The sequence below is a fragment of the Aquila chrysaetos genome, chromosome 10 (assembly GCF_900496995.4).
Source record: "Aquila chrysaetos chrysaetos chromosome 10, bAquChr1.4, whole genome shotgun sequence".
NCBI lineage: Eukaryota > Metazoa > Chordata > Aves > Accipitriformes > Accipitridae > Aquila > Aquila chrysaetos.
In genome coordinates this window covers 43605224-43626900 of record NC_044013.1, presented here as the reverse complement: position 1 = coordinate 43626900, position 21677 = coordinate 43605224, and the positions used below count along the sequence as shown (strand labels likewise).

Genomic DNA, 21677 nt, shown 5'->3' with positions numbered 1-21677 from the left:
CCTGAGCATTTTCAAAGATGGAAACTTGAGTTATCACTTAGCTGAGGAAAGAGAAGGAACCATTGATATATAGGTCTGAAGGTACTTAAAGCAGTAGGCAAATCTCTGCTTTGTACTGATTCTCTATGGTGTGTACCATCCTGGATCTTAATGGAGCAATACCATGCTACAGTGGAAGCTAATGTAGAAACAAGCAGTCCACTGTGTTGCAAAGGAAACAATCCATGCCAGAGAGGAGACAGTTCTAGTAATTTTTTTATTTGGCAGGCTCTAATTCTGCAACTCTCCCATTTAAATTAAATACAAATCAATCACAGGATGTCATAAAAGTGTCTCAGAAAGAAACATTTTATATTAACAGGCCAGAGAGGTGACACATCAAATAGACCACAGTTATAATAAAACCAGCATTCTTTATTACCCCATGTGTATATTCCCCCTGCCCTGGTGCTCCTGTCAATAAATCATCCTGTGTGACCACTGATGAAAATAACATTTGTTTTCTACTTGCACAGCAACAGAGGAAGCTCTTCCTAGTTGAGATGAGGGCACTTTCTCCCCTTCAAGAAACTTTCAGAACATTCCTTTCTGCAAATGGGAGAGGGAAGTGTCTGTCTTACGGCTTTTAGCTGAAAGTGGTTTTAGAGGAGTTTTCATCTGCATGAATTGAGACAGGCAAGCTCAGTGTTACCCACCCATGCAAGATCCACTGTATGTTATTTGCAATAGTGAAGAGCAAGCACCGTGAATTACCTGGCAGCAGTGAAATGTGCTCATACTGTGAAGCCCATCAGAAGGCAGGAAAAGTCCCTTTCTCAAATGCATTTAGATACCTACAGATACAAATCAGCATTAAGGGGTGACTGCCAAAGCACAGAAGGTGCTTAACTGTTCCTGGTTTCAATTTCTTCAAACAAATACTGTGATAAGCTTCAGGTGGTGACAAATGCCCGTGACCAAGCCACTTCTTGGCACCAGAACAGGCCTCTTCCTTAGACAGACTCTGCAAGTGGAACAGTGTTTATCCACATGCTCCACCATTCCATGGAAGAGGTACGAGCCTGCACCACATGCAGCTAGCTCAGTAGACAGGGTGCCACTGGAAGCACCTGGGAACAACAGTCAGCGGAAAGTTTATGGTGCCCGGCACCTTGAAAGAGCAAAGAAGATAAAGGCACAAAAATAAAATCATTCTTGAAGTAGTTTTCTGCTCAGAAAAGCACCTTGTCATTTTGTGGATAAATACTTTCCTCACTTTTAAAGACAAAAATGTGAGTATTTTTCCAGTTCTATAAAGAACAGTCACGTTAATAACAAAACTATTAAATATCCTACACACACTACTATGCTAGAGGCCAGGTCTTCTGGCAAGAATTCTCTGGCCAGAATTCTATGATTCTGTGATTCTATAACTTCTACCTTGCACCCCTTATCCTGAAATGGGAAATCATCATGGGTGCAGAATTTGACCCTCATGTCCTCACAACACCCTTGTGAGGTAGATAGGTACCATGACATCTTCTTCAGGAGGGGAAACTGAGGCAAAAAGAGGTGAACTGACTTGCGTGAGGCTGCACAGCAAGTCTGGGAGCAGAACTCATGTCATGCCCACAGACGTCTCCACTGTAACACACTGCCTTACCTCCCACCCAATTTCATCTCCAGGGCTAAATGAAAAGCATCCACATACCACTGACAAAATACACCTAGTCCAACACCAATCCTTCTGTAGACCACTTCTGCTTCAGAAATTACGTAAGTGCTACAAAACACTTTTCTCACAGGACCTGAATTCCAAAGTACACAAGACAACTCCCGTTGCTGTCAGCCAGCACAAGCCCTAATACCTGAGCCCCTAAATTTTTACAAGGCCTTTAATTAGAGCCTTTCTCATGCCTTGTCTCCAGTCCAAAATTCCAGTTAATTAATAAGGCACATCAGGGTCTAATCCAGGAACTTTCACAATAGGTGTGAAGTCCTATAGGCCACTGGTCATTTCCAGGCGGGCGCTAACAAAACACTGGTTGGCATGTGAAACCGCATCCTGTGACCAAGAGAGGGAAAGGCTCCTGGCTCTGCCAGTGCCACAGTGCAAGAAACACAAAGCCAGCCTTAACTCATCATTGCCCAAGACATCAGCTGAATCATGACCAGCATGGAATTATGTCATCTCAACTCTCAATAAGGGTGTCTAAATGCAGTGAGATTTGGGAGTGAAAACAAGGCTATGGAAAATGGGTTGGATGTTGACTTGGAAGGACTCCACCACATGGTTGAGGCCTGACTAAAACATAACATAACATAACATAACATAACATAACATAACATAACAAAATGTAACATAGCATAGCATAGCATAGCATAGCATAGCATAACATAACATAACATACTCCTTCTTTCACTAGACAAGTGACAACAGGGATTTCTCTGTACAGCTGCTGACTTGTGGATATAAGTAACAGTTCATGAATTTTCAGCCCCTGCCTGAGTGCACTGTTCAATGCTAATGATTTACAAGTACATACCAGTGATACTATAGTTCAAACCATTTTATACAACAGCCTGCCCTCTCTTTAATAAAGTTCAATAAATTCTAAATCTTGACCTTGACTGGAGGTACAATGGATCACTTGATCATACTTATGATCCAGACACATGATCCTTAGGGTTATGTAATTAAACAGCACTTTTGGCTCCAGCACGACCGGAATAAATTTGAGTTGGTTCATGCCTGAACTGATGTGTGACTCCTGGAAGGCAGCAAACACCTGACATTGGATCTGAAGTGGTGATGAGACTCTATATAGGGCTTTGGGCAACAGGGAGTAGTATTAAGGGTCCTTTCCTTGTTTAACATGTGAATTCTTCACTGCTCACTGGTTAGTTGTGCTGTTTGCCCAGGTTGGGAATGTGTCCAGCTCAAACATAGGTCTTCCCCATGTGTTGATGGCCAGCGTGACACAGAAGACTCCAATGATGTTCATTACTATGCCAGATCTAACCTGTGAGGACAAAAGTCCAAACCAACAACAATAACCAAACACCAGCACAGCAAATTGGAGCAAGGCCTATCTGTACACAAACAAGAAAGACAGTCAAATAAATCACAGAAATAGCCATTGTACCCACTGCCCTATGTTCTTGCTTAGGTGGAAATACCACGGAACACACTGTGCAAAGCCTTTGAACATTTTGCTATATAACTAGTCTAGGAGCTTTAAGGCATGTACAAGTTCCTCTTATTAGTTAAAGAATAGCTTCTGCTCCCTTCAAGTCTCCAGTTAGAAAACTGATAAAGTTTGGGTGTTCGGCACAGAACCTGGCACTGTGTGGTCTGGCAGGCAATCAGAGGACCAGAGCCTAGGGCAACTGATTGCTACCTTCTGCTTTCAGCTCCAGTGGAAACAAGGCTTCAGCTACACTCGCCAAAGCCCCAGAAGACTGGAAAGCACTGACTGCATTTTAACCTTTCAGTGTTTAAGAGACTTACGACTTGTCAGTTTTTAATTTCAATTGGGCTGGGCTGCATGTCTGCCAAAGCCTGTGAGAAAGGTACTGTTACTTCAGAGATGCAAATCTTTATTGCAATATTAACACTGCATAAGAAAGGGACATAGGGTCGTAGTTACAGCCCATAAGAGCTTCCTGGTACTTTGGAAATACTTGGCTAAGAAAATTAAACTCTCACCATATTGCAGGATAAAGGAAATGGAGAGCTTCAGATAAGAGACCAGGCAATCATCTTACCATATCCAAAACACGGATGTGGCCATAGGAAAACACTATTGCATTTGGTGGTGTTGCAACAGGTAGCATGAAGGCAAAGGAAGCACTGAGAGTACCAGGCAGCATAACATACAAAGGATGGATCTTGACAGATGCAGCCTGCAATGAAATGGAGAGAATATTACACTGGAAGTGTTCCAAAAGAAAAGCATTAAGAACATTTCCCAGACCACTGAGACACACAGGCTCATTTTGTTTCCTGGTATTATATCACCAGAGTAATTTACAAGCATTTTATTCTGAAATCCACACGTGGTTAAAGATAACTTTTCTCTTGTTTCCTGTCCCACAATACTTAAAAACAATGCTTGATTCTTTCTTGTTGTTTGTTTTGCTCTATGGTATAATTTGGAGTTCTGGTCAAATTTATCCAACAATCTTTTCTTTGACCTCAGACCACACTTTTGCCAGGGTAACACAGGGATGGGACTATAATTACTAGGCACATGGAGTACACTCTTAGATGTTACATAAACTCTGTGGGACTCAAAACTTAAGTGCCAATTTAAGTCACTAATAGCTCAGCACCTTGACTGGGATAATTTTACTTTGATGAAATGGTGTAGAATAAAGCGGTTGTACTTTCCAAATTAAAGAACAAAGTAACCTATTTTTTTCCTTTATGCTACAAATTCAATTCTGCTCAGAAAAGGCAGCAAAACTTACCAGGTTTTCCTCCATAAGTTTTAAAATTGTTCTGGCTTCCTATGGAAAATGACACATTTCTAACAGTCAGGCCTACTACCTTCTGTATTCTAGCATAAAACCATGAAGATGAAGGAACCATTCAAGGGATGAATACGAAGTGCTGGATTTTGTTTTGGTTTGGATTTTCTGTGTGTGTGTTTTTCCAGTTCTGAGTTGATGGTTCAAATACAAAATGACCAGAAGTAACTGATGTTTGTTGATCTGTGTTAAAAAAGTGACTCTCACTTCACTTTCTCCAGGGCCAAGTGACACACCTTACAGAAGGCTTGAACTGGCTTCCTTTCCAGTGAGGGTGCCATGGGATAGGCATCCTGAATTAGCTTCTTCCCCCAAGAAGCTGGTTCTCAGACTTCAGGCATATAGGTAGGGCAGATAGGAGAAAGTTTGCATTCCCCCTTTCTATCTACATATGATGCTACAAACATAGCAGTGAACACCAGCTAAAATCACTAGCCATTATGGAATACTGTCAGATGGACTCTTTCAGACTGGCTTTCAGATTAACATCAGAGCAACTTTCAAGGCAATAACTACGATATTGCTTTGCCACTAGAGACTGTCAGTTTAACTCTGATATCACAGTTGATAGGATAACAGGATGGAAGTAATCTTACCATGGATGAAAAGACAGGTAGGAAGAGGGTGGCTGTGGCAACATTACTGGTGCATTCGGTGAAGACAGCTATAATAAGTGAAAGTACTGTTGCAATGGCCCATGGTGGGATAGATCCTAGTGGAGTCATTTGGTGACCCAGCCAAGCTGAGAGCCCAGAGTTCTGACAAGAAAAAAAGGTGGGGTTTAGTGAGGCTTAGAACCCCTAGCTCATGAACAGGGAACTTGTCATGTGTAACATTTCTACCAAATAATGCTAAATGACTCCTGAATTATATAAATACCATCCGGGAAAGTACAATGATCTGTCACAAACACTAAAAGAAATTCCTTGCCAACTAGACATAATACTGAGTCCCACTTTCCTGATTTTTCTGGAACTCAAATACTTGCTCACACTTTGGTTACAAAATTATGGGTTTTTGCTAAACAGAAACAATTATTGCTGAGATGATTGCAAATGCTTAATGTATCACTCAGAAGTTACCTGGCATGTTTTTCAAAGGTTTCCGAAGATGCTGATGCTGTATGAATGCTCTATCATAGGAACATAGGCAGTGATTGACTCAAACAGCTTACAAAACCTTTGACTTGATGGCTTCTAATGCTCTGGAGCTTTAATAATGTATGTGTGATGTATGTAGATGAATGTAAAGCCCTAGAGCTTTAATTTGCCCCATGGTTTAAAACTACCTAGCCGCAAAACTTAGATCTGAATATGAATTTCCCCAAAGCATGGCACTGTTGATAGCTAAGGCTTGCTTTGATTTAGATGCATCTTAGCAGTGATGAAGGAAGCAATACGGTTCACCTCAAGATTCTTTCCTGTTTTGGGAATTTAGCTGCCTTTTCTGTGTATTTATGAACAGAGGATCAAACCATGGGCTTATGGAATGCAGTACAGTGCGTGGCAACAGCCACTGACAAGAAGTTCAAGAAACCCTACTGTACACAATTTTGGAAGATATCTAACCACAATGATTTTCCTCCTGACCACTTCAGTAGTGGTTTGGTTTAAATCTGAAGATATATATCCTTTAAACAAACCTCAAATGGTTCTGAAAATCTTACAAGTGTTATCTATACTTCTATTTTTCTAGACAGGGCTGGGATCGGGAAGATAACAGAAATAAGAAAGGCTGCTTTTCTGGTCTGTCCAGCCAGTGAAGATCCCAAACTACTCAGCAGCCTCCAAGAGGTAAGATAAATTGAAGAAATTTGGTCAGAGCATATAAATTCCTGAAAAAGAGGCACAAACATTCAGGTCTCCTCCCAGTTTTTGCTAATTTGGATCTGCCACCAGATCTGAACATCTCTACTGGGTTTGGCTTTGGGTGCATGCCCAGTAATACAGGACTAGATAACAAACCAGGGAAGTTCGCCTTTGAGACAGAGAAAAACAGATGTCAGGACATACTGCGCTTGCATCAGCCAAAGCAAAACCTCCTCCCAGCAGCAGCACAATGCTCCAGGGCATCTTCCTCTGAACCACATTCCAGTCTAGCAGCGGGGCTGATAAAAATGGCTTTTTTATATCTGAAGTGAGAAATGAAAAGCAGAACATGTTTTAGGAGAATGAAGACATTTTGCCTCCTTTTCTAGAAGATATTAGGGAAAGACCTAACAGGCTGCACAGGCTAAGGGTAAAACACATGAGCAGGTACTGTGCCCCAGCCCTGCCCAAGAAGTGAGGGGGGGTGAGCTACCCTGAAGAACTGCATGCAAATCCAGTATATGTTTCTGCCATGTTAGCTGGAGGTGGCTAACTGTTTCACAATGTTACAATTCCTCTTTTAAATACCTTCTTCAGTCTGTTCAGGGTCAGACATGCTTGGATTCCAGCCTATGAATTTGGGTTTATTAGCAGGAAGGATAAACAGTAGCAGGGCAATAAACACAGCAGGAGCAGAATCAGTGATATACCTAAAGAAGAAAAGAGAATATAGCTTAGAAAATAAACATCTTTATCCTAGAAGATGGCTGCCTTCCAGCATTGCAGTCATTGCTCTTTGTCATCCTGTTTGGGGCTTGTACATTAGCAAAATGGGTCATTAGTTCATGACTGAGGTCTCTCAGACCTGCCACAACACAAATGCAGTAATAAAAGAAACTAGCTACAATACACATTAATAACCAGAGTCACAGATGACAACAGCTCCTGGAAGCAGGGTTCCTTCTCCATGGTGAAGCCAAGATTCAAGTTGTATCTCAAAGAAAGATGTGTAAAGAAATAGCCTGAAGGATAGTCCCATCATGCATTTTATGTTCTTAATATGCCACAGACATTGTGCAAAGAAGCCATTCAAAGCACCAAATCAACTTCCCAGTGAGTTCTAAGCTATTGTTTAGAGGTGATATTACCAAATATTCAAATGACACCGCAATGGATTGGTGCTCATACAAACAAAATACTAATGTGTACATCAGTGTGACTGAGACCAGCATTACAGAATTTTCTCTTTCTTCAGGAGGTTCAGCTTGCTCCAAGTCCCAGTCTCCAGACTTCATTGCAGTACAAACTGTCAAACAATAGATCCACTGGTGATCTTACACACAAGCGATAGGATCAGTCCCAGCAAACATGTGAATTCAGATAAGGGTGGAATGAATGACCCTGCACTCAAAAGGGAATGAAAGAGCAAGGGAATCTGATTCACAACCAAGAGGGTACAGGATGAAAAAAAAACTAAAAACTTACTTTTCTCCTTCTGGGAAGAGCCTGGTGGCCCAGCCTTTTACAAAGCCTGGGTGTCTGGAAAACCACAAGAGAACCAGCAAAACAAACATTAAGAGGACATTGAATTCAGCATAAGAGATGGGGCCCAATTTCTTCATTTCTGCCTTCAGCACGTTGTATGCAGCTTTTTCTTTAGCAGTTCTTTCTGTCCCACAGCCCCAGCTTTTTTTAAAGCTTTAAGAAAAAGGGAGAACGTACTGTAAGTATTAACATACCAGAGGGATTTAACATGCTTGCTACTCTGAAACTGTCACTCCTGGGGACAGACACAGACTACAGCAGAGGCCAGGAACAAAGAAATTACAACAGTGTCAAAGTATTTCATGGGGACATGCCAGCTCTCACAGAAGAATGGGGTCTATGAATGGATGTAAGTCTCTGTCCAATTTGGAGCAACCTGAGATGAAAAACTCAGTTTTGAATCAAGGGTAGCAAAACAGATATGCTGGCTCTCCTAGGATTGAAATTCACAGATGTGAAATTGAAAAATAAAAAGGCAATTCTGTCTGAACATTAAGAATGTATAAAGCTTTTGCCTTAGTGCAACTCCCATGAACACAAAAGGTTTCCAGACCTCAAAAGTTGCTGTGAAAGGGAACTGCTCTTTGCTACAAAATTAATAACTTGTCAGTGCATTTGTTTTATCCAGATTTTTTAGTAAGCTGATCTGCATTAGCTGAGGGGCTTACACAATATCATGTAGTTAAATACTCACTTGAGTCCCATGAAGGAGCACTGTAACCAAAGCCAAGCTAGTACCAACATCAAAATCATGTTTGGGAAAGCAAACCCAAACCAGGAAGCAAAATTCACAATATCATTATTGTTAGGGTATAACCTGAAAAGAAAAGAAAAAAGCTTTCTGTATGAATGTCAAAACATTTAGTAACCTACTCTGCCTTAAATATGTGCTAATAGTGACAATTATACATGTAAATCTAGGACAACCATTACAAGTATTCATAGGCAAACATCCATAGCCTAACTGAAGTCAATAGGAAGGCAGCCTGGATTTCAGAGCAGAACTTAAGTGATCTTCAGTTTTTCCTGTATGTTATTTTAAGGCATATAAGAGCTCATATAGGAGCTCATGTTGATATTTTAGGTCTCAGTAAGGCAAGTGCTGCTGAAAGATCTCCCACACATTCTAGGTACCTTTCACTTCCAACATGCCTGCTCATTTATTCCAAGATGGGATGTTCTTTCTTTCTCCCCATGCATTCTAATAAGAGAGCAAGAACTGTCTTTCCTGAAATTAATAGCTGCACTTCTGCTCACTTCAATCAAAGACAAAGTTGCTAGTTGGCTTAAAAGAATGAAGGCAGTGTTTTAAGAGCAGCAATTTTTGTTCTTCCCTGCATCCACCAATAATGACTGGAGGAAAAATATCAATAGCAAATTTCCAGCTGGGTATTAAAACCAACAGGTAATGTGGCAGCTGAGGCTGAAGTACTCCCAACAGAAGGAACCAATCTTGAGAGACTGTTGTAGAGTCTGCAATATTTTCAGTGTTGATCAGGTTGCATTTAAATCAATTCCCAAACTCAGTTTAGCAAAGAGAGTATTTTGTGGATAAGTCCTTTCCTTTACAACAGTATCTGCACAGTTTCCACAGCTACAGCATGGAAGAATAATATTATAGGAGAGGCTAAGCTATTTTTCATGCTCTTCAGTGTGCTTATGAGAAGAATTAATCATACATTCTTCCGATGCTCTTCACTGCAGTTCCTCTGCTGATATGCTGCATAAAAGAGGAGGCAGAAGAACCAGTATCTCATGATCAACCAGCTGTCTGCCAATTACCAGCAAGTACTTCCAAGTTTCTCAGGAGACCTATAATACCAGCACATAGCTGCCCAAAAAAAGGCTGAAGCAGAAAAATGAGGCCCATCACTTCGTACACATTCCTCACCCTCAATTCATTGATTGGTTATTGCTTACAGTTTGCAACTGAAACTGTGACCTAAGACTAGTTGGTTGGTCACAGAAACAGTAAGATAGTATAAGTAAAAGAAAAAGCAAGAATGACTCACTGATTCATCTGGCCTTTCAATACCATGTTTGGTCCTGTTCCAGTGAGTGTTGCAGTCCCTCCAATGCTGGCAGCATAGCATACACAAAGTGTCATTCCCTTACATATACGCTTCCTCATTTTCTTTTCCTCAGAAGATCTGGGGTCATCAGGGACTTGTCCATTGCTTATGACTAGACACAAAGAACACAGCTTGCCTCAGGTCAAGTTAGGGAGGCAGAGAGTTCATGACAGAGTCTGCAGGCTCAGTGCTTCCAGTTTGCGTATGCCATTTATTTTAATTCAAAAAAACACAGATATGTCCCTAAATACTTTGGACTCATGTTCATGAGGAGCTGAAGAGAGAGGTTGACAGTCTGGGTCTACATGATCCAAGGATGCTGTTGTCCATATCAGTGCCGCAGTCTCTCAGCAGTAATTCCCTGTTTCACAGAGAGGCTTACCACCAGCCAGATATTGTAGTCACTGGAACCATTCCAATACCACAGTAAGAACCCAACTAGCTTTAACAGCTGTGAATATGGGCAGAAAAAAACCCACCCAAAACCAAAATCTTGCCTGGCATAACTATTAAGATCAATATGTTATGTCAGTTTACATCAGCTGTGAAATTTTGCTGCTGTGTCCATTGTTTTCTGAGGTTCAGAGTCTAATCTTGAAGTCTGACTGGACTAATGGAGCAGGACAATGAATTTACGGCAATTACAACCAACTCAACAATAGCAAAGGGTATTTTCTGCACACATTTTTTACCCTCACTACACATTAAAATAAATTAGTCAGCAAAGCCAAGCAGATCCTTCTAAGTGGACAGAAAACCATCAAATTATTACTGGTCTTAGAGCAGAAGTCTGATTTGGGGAGTCAAGAATCAACACTAAAAAGAGCATTTGCAAATATGAAAACTTACCTTTAGTACAATTGTTTGGAAGCTAGAAATGAGCAACTTTACAGAGCACTCTGTGACCAACTGGCAACCTTGAGGGCTTGCACATCTTACATAAACATGGTGTCTGAGCTTTGCACAATCATAGTGCATTCTCCCTTCACAAGTGAGGTAAGAAATGAAGCAACCAAAAAGCAGAGATCACGGTTGTATCTAAACTATACCTCCAAGGTCCAAAGAAATACAGCAGTTATGAATCAATCTCATAACAGAGCAGTGTCTGGCACACATAAACACCCTTCTTCTACACTGTGTCTTCCATGGACATGTAAGCCAGAAAATGTGCATGGTGTGTCTCAGGCAGAAGGCTTGAAATGTGGCACACTGTATGCACTACCAACATTTGCACTCGTTCTTGCACACAGTCACACAGAGAATCATGGCAGATCAACTTGCTAATTCAGTGAAATCACATCTCTATGAAAATCCCCAAGACAATCCTTCCTCCTCTGAAAAAGAAAGGCACCACAGATCTGATCTTTAATGGTATTTAATAATATAGCCCTCTGTAACAGCACAGCAGAGCAGTGAAATCAGAGGGACTGAGTTTGTGCGCATGGTTCAAATTGGGTGAAAGCTACTGCAGAACCACAGCATTGAGAGAAGGACCTTGTGGAGTCAAGAGTCAGGGTAAGATCACACTTTAAAGTGTTCAAAAGAATAGTTTGTCTACTGTGAGTCACACCAGCTTCTCTTTTCGATGTAGCTTTTAAAGTATTCCTCTTTCTTCTCCCCACCTCCACATACAATCTGGGCAATAAAGAGGTATTTATAACTCCAGAACCAAAACAGGTTGAATTTGCACAAAATTTTTCAAACATTCCTACATGGCTTAGAAGCGGAACCCCACTGATAATCACAAGATTTAGAAAGTGGGACGCTGCAGGGTTGGATGATATTTCCCACAGGATAAGCTTTTCACTTCTCTGAGCAGGCAGTTAAATCTAGGGAAACTATGGGAGGATGACCCCACCTTGAAGGAAAGAACATAACAATCTGCATGGGATCTAGCATTAAGCATAACAAAATGGCAGCCACTAAAATTGGAAGCCATTTTGTAAAATCTAAATGTCATGTATTTAGGGATTTTCAGTCAGGTTACCATCCTCTTTACTTGGAAAAGGTACAGAGAACTCCTTCTAGGTGAGGGAGCTCTGAGCATAGCAAGTTCATTAGAATCAACTCACTGCTGAGTAGGCCCTTACCATGCACTGAAGTGGGATCTGATGCATTCTTTTCTTCCAGCTCAATCACTGTATTTGTTTGCCCGGTTGCCTGTTCCATCATGGTCACATCATACTCTGTGTTGTCCATTTGATCCAGGACAGCCTGGACAATGGGAACCATCATAGCAGTGGTGGCTGTGTTACTTATCCACATGGAGAGGAAGGCAGTGACTATCATAAATCCCAGCATGAGGCTGAAAAGAGAGGAACAGGCAGAGGAGAAGGCTTTGTAGTCACTGTAATTTAGAGAGCAGAGCCCAGACAGAGGTGTGTGTAGTATCCAGTAATACAAAGCAGGGCCAGATTCCCTTCTAGGACAGCTCTGCCACCTTCACTGAAGGAATCCCAGAAAGCCATTTAGCTCCTTAGTCTGTGCATGATTAAGTCTGTCATCATTTTGTCCCCAATGGCAAGCATCTAGAATTTAGCCAGATGCTTGTTTTGGCTAAAGGACAAATAAACTGTTCCTGCTGCCAGACTTCACCTCTGGAAACTCTGTACAAGTGCAGCTAAAAAGGTTCTTGAAGGTTCCCTTCTCTGCTGACTTTTAAACACCATCCCTAGGCCTCTGCTAAATTGACAGAGGCAAGGAAGAACTAATGTAATACTCTTACAGTGCAGGTTTCACCCCAAGAATCAGCAGGACCCGCAGCGCAATCCTTTTGTGAAGATTCCATTGTTCAACAGAAATTGCAACAATCAGCCCTCCAACGAAGAGCATGTTTGTGTCATTTAGGTACTGCAAGCACACCTGAAAGACAGAGAAGGTAGGTCAGGGGCCCCAATGTTGCTTCTTGCCAGCTTCACTAGTACATTTTGCCTTCCATCCTCTCAAAGCTGTTTACTGCACCAGGCCCCATCCCAACATCTGCAGAAGGGGCAGTTGTAGCCTCAGAGCTACCTCCAGTTTCCTGAACCCTTGACCCCTGTTTAAGTGCTGAACTGTCTGGTGCAGGGGCTCTTTGTACATCATGAACCTTCTTTTTGGATGATCAGGAGTTAATAAAGTACAAAATGAAACATTGTTAGGGGCTCAAAGCACTGTGTAGGTACTAGAAATGCTGAGCTCCAAAACGGATTTCTCAGCACCTTTAGTAACCACACCTGCCCTTACCAGCTTCTTGGCCAGTAGTGAACCTGGTCTATAGTACCTAAGTACAACCTCTCTCCCTTGGACAAAAGCCCTAGCACAAACAGCCAGAATAAGCTTTAGAGGGGACACAGTGTACTTGCTGGCATCATGCTGTCTATCCTGTGAGAAGAAGTTTGTCCCATGCATTTTGAAACCTCCCAGAGGATGTGTCAGCACTGCTCTCTTATGGGACGGGTTATGAACACGCAAGCTGCTGGCACTAGTGGGATGCTCTCCAGCAGGATCCAGGTCCAGAAACGGACCTTCCCCTCTACCACCTCAAGCCCCACACCCTTAACATTTTGGGCAAATGTGTATTTAGTTCAGCATCTTCCCATACAGGAGCCCTGAACACTGCTCAACATGTTCAAAAACAGCACCACAGAACTGGCGCACTTTCCTATCAGACTTTTTTACTAAATACTGATGGGGGATCAGAGCAACAGATATCCCTGTATCAGATCTGGATTGAGCAAGTTCCTTACTGATTTAGAGCTCTGAACTCCAAGCAGAGGGAAAAATACCACAGGCATGAGGGAGGTAACAGCCAGTGGGATCACTTCAGTACACCAGTACACAGCCATGATGATGATGATATATGCGCATTTGGCCTCCTGCAACATAATGGAAGACACATTTAAGCACAGAAAACTATTCTTAAAGATAAGAAACAGATTGGTAGCTCTTATAACGGGCCCAAACATTCCATTGTCTGTAGCTTAGCAAGTTATTCTCAAATAGGTAGCAGAGACATGAGGATTTGAACTTGTACTTTTAAACCTTGTTCTGAAGTCACTTGCATAAAAAGATCTTTTTTACCACAGTGTTTGTTGTAATGCACCCCCACAAAATGTAGGGCGTGAGAAAAACAAACCTTCCACAACTAGGTAAGTACACAGTTTGCAGTGTGCAATTACTTCTTGGCAGTTGAGGTAAGCAGGTTTCACATCTAGGAGGCAAGAATTTTTAATAGTGTTTGCAGATTGGGGCATTTCTATTTTGAGTTAATTATTTTTAAATGGATGGCCAAACTTCCCAGTGTGGATGATTAGCTTGTCTGAAATCCACAAGTCTTCGAGGTGTGTCCAGTAACACACCTGAGCCCAGAAACTATATCACTGAATAATTTAAAAGTTCTAACTTTTTAAAGTAACTCTTAAAGTAAAACTCTCTTACCTTTTTTTTTTTTGGCAACTAAGCACGATACAGATATTAAGTAGTTTCCCAAATCATACTGTGCTTACCTACTAAGGGGATTCCCTAGATTAGAAATGTTGTAACATGTCTTTTTATACTGTTGAGCAGGCATTTCTGTAACCCAGCCTTCCTTGGTTTGTACTTTCAAAATTGTTAGGAGAAGCAAGCATTCATTAGCCAACAGTAAACAGTGTTTTAAAGCTTAAGTCAGTGTTCTGTAGTTCAGAATTTGCTCATATTTAGAGTATGTGTTTATAGGATTTTATTCTAATACAACAAATGAGACTTTATTGCAAAAATAAATGGTGTTACAGTGACATTTAAAAATTGCCATAAGGTGATATTTATAAATAGGGGTGTGTTTTCCTTCATTTTCTTGAGAAGCTTAAGAGCCAGAAAAAAGCCTTTGTAAGTTATTTGAATTTTTTTTTTCTTCAGGTTTCCAGGAGATTAATTACAGCACAAGTTTTGAAAAAGATATTTCTTCTGAGACTAAAAGATATCAGACAGATCCTCTTTATGTCTCTTCCCTTATTAAATATGATGTGAGCTCATGATACAATTTATGCTGTGCCACAGTAACTAAGTGCTAGAACTGACTGTGGTTAATCTGTTGCCAGTACGAAAGACAGATAAACAACCCTAAGTGAGTAAAATTCACAATACAGAAGAAACACTGATTTTGTAGAGTGGAGAGTAAATAATTTATGTGAAGTTCAAAAATACAACCATGTTTATAAATTAACTCCAGCAGCCTCAGCCAATTCAAACAACCAAAGATCTGGAATTAAATATATATCTGTATCTATACCTGTATCTACCTGTGATTTATGGGAACAGTCACAGAATGTTTCTTTGGTGTCTCTGTACAGTTGACAAGAAACACAGTGACCTGCCTTCTCACTGAGAGCTGGAAAAGCAGTCATGATGCAAGTGTTACTCTCCCATTGTGAAATGCTGTAATTTCCCAGATTAGACTGATGACACAATATTCCTACAAATACTGGAAAACTGAAGACATACTTATTTTTTTAGGCAAATTATCTTTCCTAGAACTGATCAAAGTAGTGCCTAACAGTCGGGAATTCCTCTTTCTATAAAGCACCAGCATTCAACTGAAAGGCAGGGCTGACATTACTTAGACAGGTAAACCAGACTGGCTGGCAATTTTGTTCATAAATGTGCACGACATTTTCCTGTACTTGAAAATACACTGAGCAATACAGGGCACTCAGAAGAAGGACTGGTTTTAGCATTAGAATAGCCTCTAAAGCTCTAGTAGGCTAAAAGACTGTAAACTGAGCTTTCACATTTTGCCAGGAAGACTACAAGACATTGAAGACCAAACTCTTCACTGGGTTATTCCAATTTTATGCTGGTATAACTCCACTGAAAGCAAGAGTTGTGCCATCACCATCACTGGAGTAAGATGGATGTGAATTGGAGGATATTGCATTTGAAAACCTGTTACGATCTCCGCATAACAGACAATGCACGGCTTCCGACCGCACCACCGGCGAAGAATGCCACTCAGCAACACTCCTCAAAGTACCTCAGAGCCCCAGCAGCGAAGTGAGCTGGAGAACACAGAAGTCCCGTCATTCAGTCCACTGCCTCCACTGCCATCGTTACTAGGTAATGCAAGACACAATTCTAAATGTGCGGGCCAGTTAAGCACCTATTTATCTTTGGCCCCAAAAGAATTGCATCTAATTTGCAAGATGGGTTGGGTCTGTGGGAGCCCCAGGTCCTGGCAGCGGCACAACCCCTAGGATGAAGAGAGATCGACTGGCACAGAGCTCCTTCTGCAAGTTCAGCCGCCTAGCACCAGTGCCTGAAGACCACTGGGGAGTGAAACCTGCAACACGCGTTCCTGGGATCTGGGACTGGGTGGCTAGCTGGGCTGCACAGAAACGCCTCAGGGACGGGGCGGCAGGAAGGATCTGCTTCAGTCCACTGCGGGGGAGTGGAACCGCCTTGACAGGGCTCGGGCGCTGCCCGCTCGGGTGGCGAAGGAGATGCTGTGGCGAGGGCGGCCCGGGTGGCCAGCGCTGCCCAGGGTGTCTGCGGCATGGCCCTGCGCGAGGCGGGCAAGCGGGCTGGGTGCCCAGCGAGGCTGGAGAGGGCCCTGTGCGGCTGGCGGGGACCGGGGCTCTGGGGCAGCAGGGCCCAGGCTGGGGGTGAGGGCGGCGGGCTGCTTTCGGGCAGCAGAGGCCGGACCCGGGGGGGGGCAGAGGGGTCGGCTCCCGTGGGGTAGCAGGGGCCGGCCCTGGGGGGCTCTGTTCCCCGCGTGGGCCCCGCAGGCACTTACCGGCGTCGGCACGGCGACCGGCAGCGGCAGCAGCAGCAGCGGCGTGAGGAAGAGGATGGCGAAGGACCGGTACCTCAGCAGGGGCCGCAAGCACGTCGGGGCCATCTTCTGTGGGGATACACGGTCAGGGCGCGAGCAGGAGCCGCGCCCGCCGCTGCCGCCTTAAGTACGGGGCGGCGGGGCCGCGGCGGGAGGGACATGGCGGGGGGCGACACGACCCGCCCGCGCCCTTGACGGGACACCGGGCCCGCCCGCGCCCGGAGGGAGGCCGGCCGCTCCCGCCCCGGCGGGACACCGGGCTCGCTCCCGCCCTGGCGGGGGGCCGGCTGCTCCCGCCCTGGCGGGACACCGGGCTCGCTCCCGCCCTGGCGGGGGGCCGGGCGGCCGGGTAGCGGTGCAGGCACGGATCAGGAACGAGCGAGCCGCAGCAGAGCCGCCGGCCTGCCGCCAGCCCAGCGCCCCTGCCCCGCCGTGCGACGTCCCTCCCTCCCCACGGGCGGCCGGCAGCAGCCCAGGAGGACGCCGTGTCCGCAAGCCCCTTCTCCGACGCCCGGGAGATCTCCTCAGCCTGACCCGGACCAAGCCAGGATCCGCCGGCCCCTCCGTCATGTGGGCGCCGGGACATAACATGGGGCATTTCCCCGCTCCTTACGTCCACCTCTGTGCTCATGCTTCTGCAGACCTTCTATGAACAAGGAAAGCTGCTTAACGGCTGCGTATCAAGCCATCACACCAGTTGCGAGAATGTTTTAAGAAAAATCTCCCCACTGATAGTGCCTACAGAAAGTTGCCGGTAAGCACGGATTCTCATAATGCATATTATAAGCAGTGACCAAAGTGCTGACACACGGCTTCTCTCAGGTGCTGGACCTTCAGGACGTGCTGATGATGCCAAGGGAGGATCATCTCTCACTCATTTACACAGTGGTGAGGAAGGACTGAGCTCCTTTAGGGAAATGGAGAGTTAAAACCACAGTGCGGGTCTCCCCGAAACAAAGGTCTGTGCAGGCATGCATGGCTGTCTTTCACTGCCTGTTATTTTGAGGGATTGTGTGTCTGCGATCTGGGTTAAAAATAACCCAGAAAGGTTAACTTGAAAGGTTTTTTTAAATGTCCTTCATGTCAGTGATTTGGTCTACCATGTAGCCACAGAATCAGAATCAGAAGTGATGGCACTACTGAAAGGGTGGCAACCACTATCAAGATGGCAGAAAGGAACAACTGGAGGGACTGAAAACTAGACCAAAGACAAAAAATTTGTTGATATTTTAGGTTCTGCTTCTGGGATGTCAACAGCCACCTGAAATTGAAGGCAGCATAAATCATATCTTGATACTTTGATCCTACAGCCTCTTAGTACAGTCTTACCAAGCAGTTACTCACAGAAATAATGAATTTCAGATTTCACAGCAAGTAATGAGGTGGCTCTGACTACAGCTTGCACTATTTGTCCTCTGCTGACCAGAGGAACTTGAGTGACAGAAGTTCAAAACAAGACACTCCAATGTTACTGTTCTGTTTGTAAAAGCAGTGAATGTCCACTAAGGAAAATAGTAGCCAACCGGATCTGGACAGATTCCAAATCTTCAAACCTTTAGCAGCAGTCCCTCTGGGTAACTTACCAACACAAAGGAAACTTCACAGCAGTGCAAAGCCTAGCAGAAAGTGGGGAATTGGCTAAAACTTGCATTCTTGTGGCCAGTCTCCAATGAAAAAATGGTCCCTAGTCAACAAAGAAAAAGGACGACAAGCACTTAAATAAGAAAATGCAAAGAGTTAACTCTAAAGGAGTTGTACTAAGGTTCACTTTGATAGACCAGTACAAATACGATTTGCTGTCTTCTTGTTTAAATGAGATGCAGTGCAGAAAAGAGAAAATAAAGAGAAAGGCCATGAACATGTGTTGATACCTTTAGATGGACTAATCCTGTGAAAGGAGACCTGGTTGCTGTACCTGGGAATGAGATCAGGGACTCCTGTGGGCAATTCAATTACACAGTCCATGCCTCAGCATCCTTTTTTGTCAAATACAGCGAAGGGAATCAATATTTCCTTATTGTACAGAATTATTGGAAACTTGCCTTCAGTGTGCCATGCAAAGTACATTCTATGATACGGAACAAAACAGAAAAAGGATTCACGGAAAAGAACAAGCACCTGAATAATAGGAAATCAGATTGAAAGACAGTGGAGTACCCACTTTTGCTGTTCATACAGCAACTGTCAAGCAGAAGGGTGTACCCTTGGGAGGAGAAGGGGAGGGATGTGAGAAACACAGTGTTCCCTAGGGTTCTTAGGAACAGTTGACTTGGGACAGGCATAAGACAGTGCAGGCGTCGCACAAGATTATAGATCAGAAAGGAAGGAGCAAAGGAGGAAAACAGGGAGGTGTCAATCGAAACCAGCAAGTCCCTCACCCGTAGAGATAAATACCCACTTCCCACTTCTTCTGGTGGAGCTGCCTAGTCAATACCGGTTGAATGAGAGAGGGAGCTCTAGGAATAACATTGAGTCCAGATTTGAAAGAAAGTATGTCTGAATCTCCTTTATCTGAGCATGTTTTTATCTGGGACCCAGGTCCCAAACTAAGCAACTGTAATCTTTTCATGAATCAAGACCACCACTGATAAACTGAGTTTAGAAACCTAAATTGAAAGGCATTCCCAGTACTTTGACTAAAGCAAAAGCTGGGACCATGGAAATAAGCAACTTTCATTTCTTTACTTTTTTTTTTTTTTGCAAAAGTAGGCTCCTTTTCTAGATGTTTGCTTCAGGAGGAGAGCAGGTTGGTTTGTTGGAGCGCGTGTGAAATATTTGTTCATGAAAAATGTCTGTGCTGACTCTGCTGAGAAGAAATCGAATTAGTGCCAACTACAGTTCCTGTGGAAGTCTGCTAGGAATTCAGCTAAACCCAAGCAAAGCAGCTGGCTGTTGCAGAGCAGCAAGGACAAAGTCCTGCACTGAACTGAACCTGTAATCTTGAAAGGTAAATTCTGACCTTACTACTCCCTTGCTCCAGCCATCCTGCCACTGCACACTTCATATTTAAGATACGTCTATCACTATTTTATAAACCGTTGGAGGTTTACATGTGCCTATTCATGCTCTACTGCAAGAACCAGGAGGCCAAGAAGTTGACTGAATCCAGACGTTAGAACCACATATTCACATATCATCACAAACAGCAGCAACATGGGCAGGATGAAGAATACTGAGTGAGGACAAGAGAGAAGATGCCTACTTTCAGATAAGGAGGTGGAAAAGCTGTACAATGCAGAGTCAGGATGCAGGAAGGGGAGAGCATGATTGGATGAAATGGGGGAAGAGAGCAGTTTACACTGCAGGCCAAGGCTAGGCACTGCTCTCTAAGGGATCAGCATCCACCAACAGAGAGAAGCACAGAGGAGCATGTTCGATTTCGCAAGTCTTCCAGCTGTTCCCGGTCTCCCTCAATCTATGCTTACAACTCAGATACATTTGGCACTGGCTGGATATGAGGGTGCTACAGGAATGGCAGGTCTTTCACATAATTTGCCCATGAGCTTCCTCTTCACTGTGCCAAGAAGGCGGCAGACAAAGCTTTGGCTGCCTTACAGAACTAGTCTGACAGCCGGGCAAAAGGAAGCTGCAGAGAGCCTGTCGTGCTTGCAAAACCTCCAGCAGGAGGAGTTTTAGATGGTTCAAAGAGAGCATTCAAACAAAAACCTCCCACAGCCTGAAATTCAGCTCATGCTAATTGAGCGCTAACTGCAGGCCTTCAGGAAAAAAGAATCCTTTCCTTCAGTCTGTACTGCTCCGAACATAACAGAGACCAGAGCAGTATTTACAAATATGTATGTGAGATGTGTGGTTTCAGGGTCTTTAACTACTGCTTTAAAGACAGTAGGTAAAATTAGCTTTTTGTTGCAGACACCATTTAGAAGTGGGAGATCGAAGCAGCCTTTGGACTAAATTTTGATACCCTAACATTGAATAATATGCTGCACTTGTTCTTCTTGGTAGTAAGTTTCAAATCAGCTTACAAAGGAACTCAAATCTTTGTGTTACAAAGAGACTTTAGGCTTGGCTGGTGACATGAAGTGGAACCAGGAGCTGAATCAGGTCTCTTGTGCCTGAATCCCTTTCCCTGGTTACTAGATACCACTGCTCCCATTTGCTGCTGTGCTACCCTAATAAACACAGGTATTTTAAAGCATATCAAGAACCAAGGGTATGATGCAGTAACAGAGCCAAGCCCACCTCATGGCTCACGGCCACTGACCTGCCCTGGCTTTCTTGCTGTTTCTCAGCTGGTGGCTCTGGGGCTCATTGGAGTTTAACTTGACAAAGAAAGCAGAACATTTTTCTGCTGAGTTAGTGAGCTGAATAAGTTCAATGAAGTGTTCAGTGAGCACTAGAGCCAGCCTAATAGACTGGGACACTTATGGCTGGGAACAGTAACAGCTGGGACAGGAACAGCTGCACCTTTTGAGACAGTAAATTCATAGATGAGCTTGACAGCCTTGTCAAGCCACAGACAGAGTCTTGCAATCTTCCCTTTTGCACTTCAGCTAACAGATTCAATGATGTGAGCCACTGTAAAGAGTTCCACTCTGAAGTGGAACACTGCTGAAGACTAGTTAACAAAGGCTGACCTGCATTGTTTGCATTAGTAGAAAGGGACTAGAAATCAAGTCCTTTTGGAAGGTAGGAATTCCAGGGTCATCAGTCCAGGTGGAAAAATTGGAAAAATAAAGATTTTAGTATAGTTTAGGTCATTCCCAAGAAGATGCTTTTCTGATATATCTTATTCACTACAAGCCAATCATCCCAGTTACTCCTGTTATTGCTGGATAGTAATGGTCTGTGGCAAGGAGGCTTTACAGGTAGCAGATGATTCATTTAATTACAGATATACATATATTCTGCCTCTAATTCAAATGCTGTCCAAGCACACAAGTACAGTTTGCCTGTTTTAAAGCAGTCCATTTGACCTAGATAAGTGCCATT

General features: G+C 43.5%; 1 protein-coding gene and 1 long non-coding RNA gene across 7 annotated transcripts in view; one reads left to right on the top strand and one right to left on the bottom strand.

Moving 5' to 3' along the window:
- Window positions 1–237: 237 nt before the first annotated feature.
- The window catches only part of SLC13A5 (solute carrier family 13 member 5), a 33052-nt gene continuing 11612 nt past the window's right edge, over window positions 238–21677 (bottom strand). For 2 of the 6 annotated variants that reach the window (XM_030029064.2, XM_030029062.2), the window contains 11 exons: window positions 13666–13794; window positions 12663–12799; window positions 12028–12242; window positions 9878–10049; window positions 8560–8682; window positions 7806–8018; window positions 6909–7030; window positions 6525–6643; window positions 5109–5270; window positions 3748–3885; window positions 238–3002 (listed from right to left, as the gene is read on the bottom strand). In XM_030029064.2, the coding sequence (XP_029884924.1) occupies window positions 2874–3002; window positions 3748–3885; window positions 5109–5270; window positions 6525–6643; window positions 6909–7030; window positions 7806–8018; window positions 8560–8682; window positions 9878–10049; window positions 12028–12242; window positions 12663–12799; window positions 13666–13764 (1629 nt within the window). In that variant the 5' untranslated portion in view covers window positions 13765–13794 and the 3' untranslated portion in view covers window positions 238–2873. Of the gene's footprint in view, window positions 3003–3747; window positions 3886–5108; window positions 5271–6524; window positions 6644–6908; window positions 7031–7805; window positions 8019–8559; window positions 8683–9877; window positions 10050–12027; window positions 12243–12662; window positions 12800–13665; window positions 13795–16688; window positions 16797–18310; window positions 18412–21322; window positions 21344–21677 lie in introns of those variants that run through there. The other 4 variants (XM_030029060.2, XM_030029059.2, XM_030029061.2 and 1 more) reach the window with 4 other exon arrangements.
- On the top strand, window positions 16789–18585 carry LOC115347563. Its single transcript, XR_003925533.2, has 2 exons — window positions 16789–17481; window positions 17550–18585. It is a non-coding gene; the product is annotated as an uncharacterized LOC115347563 (long non-coding RNA).